General features: G+C 42.4%; 1 protein-coding gene across 2 annotated transcripts; it reads left to right on the top strand.

The window, feature by feature from the left end:
- The first annotated feature begins 4,283 nt into the window (after positions 1-4,283).
- pm20d1.2 (peptidase M20 domain containing 1, tandem duplicate 2) lies at positions 4,284-10,111 on the top strand. 2 transcript variants are annotated; one of them, XM_019865196.1, is made up of 13 exons: positions 4,284-4,610; positions 4,681-4,767; positions 6,697-6,932; positions 7,194-7,280; positions 7,358-7,491; positions 8,384-8,503; positions 8,581-8,656; positions 8,722-8,783; positions 8,869-8,947; positions 9,027-9,098; positions 9,168-9,333; positions 9,402-9,501; positions 9,640-10,111. In XM_019865196.1, the coding sequence occupies exons 1-13, from the start codon at positions 4,412-4,414 to the stop codon at positions 9,767-9,769; spliced, it is 1,548 nt and encodes a 515-aa protein (XP_019720755.1). In that variant the 5' UTR covers positions 4,284-4,411; the 3' UTR covers positions 9,770-10,111. The 2 variants fall into 2 exon arrangements, with proteins under 2 accessions (XP_019720755.1, XP_019720756.1); XM_019865197.1 differs by lacking the exon at positions 4,681-4,767.
- Positions 10,112-11,031: the final 920 nt, after the last annotated feature.

The raw sequence follows: 11,031 nt of genomic DNA, 5'->3' as shown, positions 1-11,031 counted from the left end.
AAAGATATGTTCATTAAATTTCAACATTTTCCTAATGTTCTTGTGCTTCTTTATACCAAAACAAAGGAAAGACATATTGTTTTGGTTATTTATAGCAAAGTATTGTATCATTTTAATGGTCCGGCCCACTTGACATCTACCGAGGCCGTATGTGGCCCACCATGTGAAATGAGTTTGACACCCCTGCTCTAATAGATGCTCTATTTGGTCATCCAACATAAGACAAATACAGGCACATGCCTCTTTCCGTATGTAAGTAGAATGATCTCAGTACAGATACTACTGGACATATATGTCTTAACTGCTGACCAAAACAGCAGCACCTAGGAATGCACGTAACGGTCGGTGAAATGGTTGAAAGGGTGGACACTCGCCACATGTGATGTAAATAAATTCCCTTGGCAGGATTCAAGATGACCTCACGTATGGTGCTGATGGCGTACCTTCCAAAGTAGACTGCATGATACTCTGATTCCACAGTTTTGTATACAGTATGTTTACATGTTTACAGTATACATTCCTCCATAATAGTCCATTTTCTTTGAAACTCCACTTTCACTTGGTTTGGATTGTAAAACACTGCTAACATTATTGAATATTGTTCAAAATAAAGTCCTACTTCCACCAAGTCATTTTGTTTTTGAAATAGCTTTCATGGTATGCCTGTTATCAGGACATTTGTGTGACAAACATGCCACATACACTCTTTGTTTCAGTGGGTATGCTCTGGATTTATAAAAACAAACAAAGAAACAAACATTGGTAGTAACATGGTTGGCATGTTTGCCTGTGCTTGACTCCTTCATGCTGGTGCTTGTCGGTTCCCGGCAGAAAGGGGAGTATGATGAAGAAAATAAAGAAGAGGACAGTGAGCCTTAAAGCATGAAGAGTTTGGATGTTAAATATGATGCAAACAGGCGAGATACATACATTGCAGCTGCCAAGTGATTTACCAAATGTTAAACCATTTACAACTGAAAAACAATTTTCCAAAAGATATATATCGCATCGCGCTGAGTTTTGTTTTTGTTGGTGTACGGGTTATGGGTGTCATGTTGCGTGGTGGTGGAGGACCCCAAAAAGCAGGCAGGAGGGAGGAGCAGGTTGTACTTGACGAGTTGTATTGATAAAAACACAGAGAAAACTAAATTTATAACAAAGTCATAAGAACAAAGAGAATCCAAAGTATCAAACAAAAATCATGACTGAAGCTAAAACCTAACAGTGACCGAAACATGACTGAAACAAACATGACAGAAGAAACAAACAATGACCCGACACTGAGTGGTCGTGCGGAAGTCCTTTTAAACAACTAATTACATAACGACCAACAGGTGTGCCACTGCAGGTGGAGCCCTACAGTGCCACCTGTTGGTCACAAATAGAACCGTGACAATGGGAATGAATAGTTGCTCACCTGCAACAACTGAAAATCGCCAGGAGAGCTAATCATCCTGCTGTTTTTGTTTCTACTCAAAAGAGCAGTGGTTCTCCAAGCTGAATAAAAATTGCACCTTTATTAAATGGTTAAACACATTTCTTAAACAGTGAAGTGCAAATATAATATACTGTACTTCAACATTAATTATAACAGAATTGGATGTGTGCAGTTAAGCAGACAACAAACTCGGATAGACTGTCCCTTTCTGGAGTATGTGATTTTGAGCGACTGTACTCCTCTTTGAAGTGGTTCTTCATTTCCCACAGAAAACTTCAGCATCTCTCCAATGGCTGCAGAAGTAAGTTGGTCTTCCATGTTGCACCATTTCATTCAGTGGGTTGTTTGCAATACTCCCTTGTTGGCAATGTTGAGCATTGGTCTCGGTTCAGCGGGGTCAAGCAGTTTTTCCCTCCTTCAATAACACTCAAAGCTCAAACGGTGCTGCTGCCTGAAGAGTTCAAATGGGAAATACACTCAGTCATGTGTGTCTTTATTGGCTCTCCCTCCAGTTGTGGATGAATGAGCAAACCCAGAAGTGGTTCTCTGCACTGAATGTATCCACAAAAACAACAGACATGGTTTGGAAATTTGGACTTTTATTATTTTGCCCTCCTCATTGTGTTGAAGGAAGCGGTCTTCCTGTGGCGCGCATTGACAAACAATTCCACAGGACGCAGAGTCAGAAATGAGAGAAGACTAACTGATAATTGAATGTTTATTTTGTTAGGGTTTTTTTTTTTTGCAACATGCAAGAAACCCCATTTCTACTTACATACATACAAGACAACTTGTTGTGTAGCGTACAGTATGTGTATGTATTGTTCAATGCATGTAGCAGCAAGGAGGGCCTGTCCTACGAGACAAGTTTCTCCTATGGGAGACCAAATAAAAAGTTAAATCAAAATCAAATCAACAACTAGAACTGAGGACAAGGCCCTCACCACGCCAACATTCTCAAACAGCTTGTGAGAAATTACTCTGAATTACCCCCAATGAATATGGATTTAAAAATAAATAAATAAACAAACAAACAAACAAACAAACATTGGTAACTGGCACATAGTTAAGGTCCATATACTCCAGTTGATTAAAAACCATGCTCGGTTTTAAGTCCAGAAAGCCAGTTTTTTTCTTCAAATGATGATTATTTTGCCAAACAAAATGCACAAATGTCTCAACAGGTAAAATCGCAAACATTGAAGAAAGAACTGGGCACACAAATCTGGTACCGCCTATAACTTTAGTCCAGGGGTGCCCATTACGTCGATCGCGATCGACCAGTAGATCAAGGACTGGTCCCAAGTCGATCCGAGGTGGAAGGAAAAAATAAATAAATAAATGTGTGTCTCTGTGCATGTTAGTAATATATTTTTTGTGTTAATGTGCACTGCTCCCTAATCATTCTATCAGTCTCACTTTCACAAAAAGTATTTTAAAAAGAAAATAAAGCAGGTCGTCTTTAACCTACAGTGACGTGTAACTGCGTCACTGGAAGTTGTTAGCGCTCAGCAGTATGCAGTTGCAGCTTGGGACCTGAGTTGTTGCGCTATATCTTTTATCGTTATCATTATTCTCATTCAGAGTTTGTTTTGTACAATTCACACAGAGGGGCCAAAGAATGGGAATCTGGAGGGCCGAGAGAAGCATTTTAAAATGGTACGCGTGAGCTACGATCGTTAACAGGCTGCAAAAGTGCATCGTGTTCCTCAGCGTCAGGCTATTGCTCATCATGGCATGCGTCTGTGCGTGCGTGCGTGCGTATGCGCGCGTGCGCGGTAACGGATCGATCGCGGGAGGTTGGTTGATTGAAAAGTAGATCTTCGGTCAAAAAAGCTTGGGCACCCCTGAGTTTAGTCAAACGCACTCTTTGAAATTGATGAATCTGTAAAGCCATCCAGGTTCAAAGTAGTTGTATTGATTTCACTTTTGGGGGAATGTAAGTTGTTGTAGCTCAGTGACATTACAGACATGAAATCTGTGACATTTAACAGGGGCATTGTACAGACTTTTCACATTTGTTTGAAATAAACTTAAAATGTCACATTTCGATTTTTGGTGTTGTTTTGTATGGAAGGGTATTGCTGCCACACCAGGGGAAAAAACATTACATTTCTCATGTAAAAACGTGACACGTATCATGTAAAAACGTGAAAACTATCATGTAAAAATGCGATACTTATGTCAAAAAGTGAAAATGATCATGTAAAAACGTGATACTTATGTAAAAATGTGGAAAAAAAAATGTAAAAACCTAATAACGGGCAATGTTAAAATACACGATAGGCTCCAACGCCCCGCGACCCTTGTGCGGATAAGTGGATCGGAAAATGGATGAATGGATTGAAAAATACACTTAGGTGTCCTTGTTCCATATGTATAAGGAACTCTTCTGGCACACGGCAATTTCATAAAATGATCAGTAATTCCAGGTTTAGTGCCATTGCATTTAGAAGCATATGCATGCATCTGCGTCCTGCTGCAGCATGGGACATCGGTCACAACAGAAATTGGGGAGTCCTCCACGAGGCCAGCTTTGTCACATTTTGTATTTTTTAAGTTTTTACATAATATAAACAGGATTTTACGTGACAATTTTCACGTTTATACATGAAAAGTATCATGTTTATACATGATAATGTTCACGTTTTTACATAATAATTATCACATTTTTACATAATAATTATCACATTTTTACATTAGTGCCGTGTTTTTTTCCTTTCCTGGTGTGGCAGCAATACTCTTGCGTAGTTTTAATCTGAACGCTTCGATTTAACGTTTTATTTTTGTTTTAACGGGGCACGGGGTGTGACGTCATCATTCACGCATGCGTGTGGACTCAGCTAACTGTATTGTGTGTGGCGGGGGGAAGTTGTTGACCCCTGCAGTTGACTTTTGTACGCATTGTGAACCATTTGACAGAGCCATTCAACTTCAGGAGTTACATACACCGTTGTTCCCCAGATCACGGTCATGGTGATCAAATGTGTGAAGCTTCTCATAGCTGGTGGATTCGCTGCTGTTTTCATCTTGTTTACGATAGCGTCGATCAGAACGCTGACACTGGACGGGAATGTTGGCGGACTTCAACTCGCACACTGGGAAACACCGAACCTCATCTCGCTTGATATCGACCAGCGGAAGCGGGAGGAACTCCTCGCCCACTTTCAAGGTACGTCCAAAAAGCAAAGTGGAGGATAGTCCACTTTACCGGTTTGCTGCTTTGCCTCATCTTCCTTCAGAGGCCGTACGCATCCCCACGGTGTCATTTTCACCCACGGAGAGCAACACCACTGCGCTGCTTCATTTCAACTCGTTTCTCCGGAGAGGTAACACCGCGCACCCCTTTACAAAGCAAAGCACACAACTAGCTATAAGCTAAGTCACAAGGACACAACTCCAGCTCACAATCGCACAACAGGCACCGACATAAATACTTGACCTAGTGGCCGGGGATTATCAACATCAGTATGTACACAATAAGTACGCTCAAGTAAACAAATTTTGACGGTAATGAAATTACACGAGACTTCAGTTTTGGTTTTGTACAACAAAATGGAAAATGTTGTCAAGGGGCATCTAAATCCACGGCCAAGGGATTACGACCCCAATCGCACAAGCCACACACACATTTTAAATAACACGACGTAGCTATATGATGACGGATTCATGCCAATCTCAAAATAATAGGCCTGTGACAAATCACATTGGCAAAGATTTGTTGAATAGATGTGTAACTATTATCTTAATTTGAAATCAGATCAAAGGTTGATACGCAAAAAATACACACATTTCCTACCATTGATTAATATTGTAATGCCCTTCAATGTGGTCAAGGATGCACACAGTCGATGATGCAATCTGTTGGCTTTTTAAATAAACAAAAAAGGCAGCAATTAAAACACATTCACAGGAGTTGCTATTGGCCACAACTCGCACCCATGCACTCAACACTCAAACTGACTCCTCAACCTGGCTCGTCCACTCTCTATGACGTCACCCCCTACTCAACTAACCCAGCCCTCAAATACACAATTAACAAGAAACGGATATTACAATATGTTTGCTCAGGAACGGGCAACTGTTGGCCTGAGCCAACCAGAGTAGCCATCCATTCATTTTAAGGGGGAAAAAAATACCATTGCCGAGCCATTGAAAGATGTAATACCAGTTTTAGCCACAGGGTAGCGGGCATGTTTCACCTGCACCAGTGCTTATATAAAGAGAGTGGCCAGCTCGCGTGACAGGTGCCATCTTGTAGCCCAGCTTAGGTAAGATATTCACCTGAGCATCTTCCCCACAAAGTCATACTTTTACATGTTCACGTATTGAGGGAAAAAAAGTATTTTGCATTTTTTTTTCTTGTAACTAATTGATGACCCTCCATATGACGCTCATGTTTATTTTGATGGGGGCATAATACCTCTTTCTGTTTTACGAGTTTTCCTGTCCTGACGCTGCACCCTCCATAAAAGTCAACAGCAGCATCAGGATTATCCTGAGGCGCCTTGGGTGACTTCACAACAACAACAGCAGCGGCATGGCTCAATGGATGAGTGGTTGTCTTGTCTCCCACCTGAAGGTTGTGGGCTCGATCCTCAACCCTTCTGACCACGTTAAAGTATTCCCAAGCAAGATACTGAACCCCCATGTTGCTCCTGATGCTGTGTCATCAGTCGGTAAAATGAGGAGACAGTTTTAATGCGCTTTGAGTACCTAAGGTCAAAAAGTGCCATACAAGTGACAGGCCATTTTTCTGGCCTTCTGCCATCTAATGCAAGGGAATTTTCATTTAAAAAAAATGAAAAAAAACATGCAACATTCTGCCTGTCATTATGTTGCTGCCGTCAATCGATGTGCCACTATATATTGACTCATTTTCAGAATTGTTTGGTTAGGAATTATGATGGACTTTAGCAATGTGCCAAAAACGTCAACTGTTTTATCCAAACTTTTCGTCAAGTTGCTATTTTACATTTTGTCCAAAGCAGGACTTAAGATGTCACCTTCAGGTTCCAAAAAGGAAGTACTGAGAGATGAGCTACTGCCGCAACATGTTAAATCGACACAACTTTAACTCTTGTCACCGGGTCTCCTAGGTGCACATCACTCCAATTGAATGGAGTCAAATGTATCGATTGCACTTCTTTTGCGCGTAATGGCCAGTGAACAACTGCCGTTTTTCCTCACTCGGGCGGAAAAGACAAAGGAGCCACAGTCGTTTCAGCCCTCTCCGTGTTCTTCTCTTGCCTCGCCAGCCTTCCCGACCCTTTTTACCTCAAGCTTGGTACACCATGAAGTGGTGGCCAACTACAGCCACCTGTTTTGGGTCCCAGGGTTGCAACCCCAACTGCTGCCGTACCTGCTGTTGGCTCATATCGATGTGGTACCCGCCACTGAGTCCGATGGCTGGGTGACGCCGCCTTTTTCTGGCCAAGAGATAGACGGTTTCATCTACGGCCGAGGGACGATGGATGACAAGAGCTCTCTGATGGTAAGAAAATCCCCCAGTTCAGAATGTTTATTTGTCAACAGGAATCACCAGGAGACGTCCGGGTGGCAGAACATGAATGATGACTGACCTCCACTGAAAAAAGAAGACTAAGGTCTTGGTGGAATGTCTTGTTGTGTGTTGGCCATTACGAGACATACTCCACAATCCACGTGATTTGGGCCCTCGTGTGCATCTTTGGCAGGAACTTTGTTGCTCTACCGTGTGCAGCCCTCACCATTATTTTCTAATGTCTTCTTCCAGGGTATACTTCAGGCCCTGGAATACTTGCTGATGAAAGGCTATGCGCCGCAGAGAGGATTTTACATTGGTCTCGGCCATGATGAAGAAGTAAACCTACCTTTCCATAAGCACGCTGGCAACGTCCAGAGTCAGAATGGAGTGGTTGTCTTTTGTGTCTCTGGAAGGTTAGCGGTCACCAGGGAGCCATGAACATCGTACGAGTGTTGAAGCAGCGCAATGTGCGCCTGTCCTTTGTGCTGGACGAGGGGCTTGCCGTGCTCGATGGAGTCGTCAGCGGTCTCAACGGACCCGCGGCTTTGTGAGAAAGGCAGCGTCACTATGAAACTTTTTCCGACCATACGCACATAAATGATGGACTGACATGTTGTTTTAAAACATTTCTGATACCTCGCCCTGGCTCAGTATCAAATTTAGAATAGGGTCGTTGGAGATAGGCACTCAGAAATGAAACACAAGAGACAAATCTGCTACAAACAAATTGCACGTTTATTAGCCCCACAGAATATGTCACACAAGCAAATATCAGAATCACAAGAGACAAATCTGCTACTAACAAAGTGCACGTTTATTAGCCCCACAGAATATGTCACACAAGCAAATATCAGAATCACAAGAGACAAATCTGCTACTAACAAATTGCACGTTTATTAGCCCCACAGAATATGTCACACAATCATTCAACAGCAAGCGAGGTATTAAGCTACAAAGAAATGAATCAACTCTTACCGTGCGCCAATAGGGTGGAGAGCCAACACCCTTGGTAGAGTGAGCTTCAATACCAGCTGGGCGTCCGTACGCAACCCTCAGCAGACTCTAGCAAGGGGACGGCAAAGCCTCCTCTTATCCTTCTCTGAGCGTGTGCGAAAGAAGGGGTGAGTAGCCAACTCAGCCCTTCTGGCGCCACACTTGCTTCGTTATCAACTGGCGTTTCACAAACTATTATGCTGAACAACTCTTTCTCACGCAATTCTGTTATGTTGTCATGAGGCCGGTCCTGGGAAACAGGAGCCATCTGGCCCCACCTATGAGAAATGAAGTCCGATGGCTCCTGAGAAACGGGAACTCGTTGAAAACAACACGTTATACAGCATCTGCCTCGGCGTGTCATCGAATCAACATGTTATAAAACGGAGTATTTTGTAGGGAAAACATCACATTAAAATCTAATGATATCACATGTCTTGTCGTAGAATCGGTGTCAGTGAGAAGGGCCTCGCCATTGTCAAGCTGAGTGTGTCCACTCTGCCCGGCCATGCGTCGATGCCTGCCAGGGAGAGCAGCATTGGCATCTTAGCTGCAGCAGTCAAAAGGTTTTGCCACTCATCTTTTTTTTTTGTGTATGGTTCTATTTTTGCGCACTGATTTCTTAAAGACTGCTATTGCTCAGACTGGAGGACAACCCCATGCCCATGTTATTTGGTCATGGACCGGAACGTCAAACATTTGAGCAGCTAGCTCACAAGGTACATTTCAATTAAACTACTTGCTCAACTTTCATGTGGATGAAAGCTGCGTTTGGTGATTTTAGTTTGGGCTGCCATTGAAGTTCATCCTATCAAATTTGTGGCTGTTTTCACCACTTGTTGGCAGGTAATCACTTCCACCCATGTATTCATCATTTTTTTTTGTTTTGTTGTTGTACCTTTGTAAAAAACGAGCATGTTTTGTGGCGCAGGTTTCTTGAACAAAAATCTGATTCCAATGCCTTTGTAAGGACTACTACGGCAGTCACAATCTTTCATGCAGGTGTAAAGGTAAAGTAATAGGAACTTAGATTGAAGTCGTTCAGAGTGATTCTCAGAACCTGTTCCACATGTTTTGTTCTTTTTGCAGTCGAATGTCATTCCTTCCCATGCTGAGGCCTATGTGAATCTACGAATCCACTCAGCGCAGTCGTTACAAGAGGTATTGTGTCCAATTTGTTCCATCAGGTGCTTTCGGCATCAAATGGAATGACTGTTTTTTTCCTTCGAGGTCTTGGACCTCATCAAGTTTACAGTCGGGGACGAGCGTGTGAAGATGGAGCTTATCGAGGGCTTCGATCCTTTGCCTGTCAGTTCATCTGATGAGAACTCGTACGGCTTCCAGATTATCAAGAAAACGGTTTTGGACATGTTTCCGACAGTAACAGTTGCTCCAGGTAAGTGGCAGATTGAAACGGGACACCCAGCAGCCCACAATGGTGTATTTCAATCTTTGAATGTGCAGGCATTTGCGTTGGGAACACAGACAGTCGACACTTCAAAGATCTGACCAACGGCATTTACCGCTTTGCCCCTTTGTGGTTTAAACCAGGGGATGCAAAAAGGTAAGAAGGCAGAATAGAAACATAACAAAGCTTTTGACTGATGACTGAAAGATATGAACATTGTCAACAAAAACTATACAATGAGTCACCCACCCACCCTCAAAGATTTAAAGGGAGTGTATTGTTCCTATTTCTTAGGTTTCATGGCATTAATGAAAGGATTTCCAAAAAGAACTACGAGGAGCTTGTTCTATTCTACTCCAGATTGATCCAAAACTGTGACATTGACAAACTTCCTGAGCCTCACACTTCTGTCCATGAACTCTAACCTAATGGAACATCAATATCATACCCTGAGGACAAAACGATGCAGATATGGATCAAGGTGCTTCATTTTGATGATGTTCACAAGGTGACAATGTCTTAAAGTCAATGCGTTATGACTGATGCACTGTAGCTTTGTCAGGAAATGTGAATGCTGCTTTCTGTGCAAGTGCTGTCATGTCATAATTGATTCAAATTCGTGAATGTTTTATTTGTGGCTGAATGGCTGGAAAATACACAAATGGACCTTGTTTGTTTGGGATCATGTTTTCAATATGTCACCACTAAGGGGCTCCCAAATACATGTTTGCCAAAAGGCAAAAAAAACAAAACAAAAAAACAAAAAACCCTTGAACATTGGAGAGTGTGTGATGAGCAGCCATGTCCATCGCCGGTCCTCGAGGGCCGCTGTCATGCTTGTTTTCGATGTGTCCTTGCTGCAACACATCCAATTCAAATAATCGGCTCATCAGCAAGTTGTGAAGAATCCTGAAAGGCTGATCTTTTGAATCGGGTGTATTGCAGTGGGGACACATTGAAAACAGGCACGACAGGGGCCCTTGAAGTCCCGAGTTTGGACACCCCTGGTGGTGGGTGTGACTTTTGTCAATTGGGGCCACACTGGGGAGAACGTAGTCATGTTCGACCAAAGAAAGACATCGTCTTTCATTTACTGTACCAGCATTTTAGGGTCAAGATTTTGCCCTTGCCTCGCGACCACTTGTATTATATTCTTAACTATTTGGTTGAACCTCTTTTGTCTAAATTCAGTTCAAAATGTTTTTTTACAGAGCATGCCTTTACTGTTTATCATGCTTTTTCATTGACAAAATGAGAAAATAAAGAAAATGAAGTGAGGAAAATCAATTCTTTTGAGATCCCATCCCGAACCCCCGCAGCCCCAGGAGAGAAAAAAAATCCTGGTTCCGTGCCTGGCCTTTTTCCGGCACCTCTGATTTTTATAGCAGATCTTGTTGTCAGCAACCTAAATTGGTGGGTGTGTATGATTAGCAATAAGTGGTGGAAATGTGATCACCGCACGATAAAGTGGGAGTGTAGTTTTAGTAAATGTTATTTTGGCAGTTAAATCTCATGTTAGGAAACTGATGCGTAAGTGGAGGAAAAACTCAACTCCAAGTTCATTTTGACCTGTACAGACAATGTCTTTGTAAATGTAACCAAGAGTTAGTAAAAGCTAGCCAGCAACACTTTTCTGAAATATTTCGCAAGAACCTGCACTCCGTTTGCTGTGGTCAACAATCTCAC

This window comes from Hippocampus comes, unplaced genomic scaffold, assembly GCF_001891065.2.
Source record: "Hippocampus comes isolate QL1 unplaced genomic scaffold, H_comes_QL1_v1.1 scaffold124, whole genome shotgun sequence".
Taxonomy (NCBI): domain Eukaryota; kingdom Metazoa; phylum Chordata; class Actinopteri; order Syngnathiformes; family Syngnathidae; genus Hippocampus; species Hippocampus comes.
This window is presented reverse-complemented; position numbering and strand designations above follow the sequence as displayed.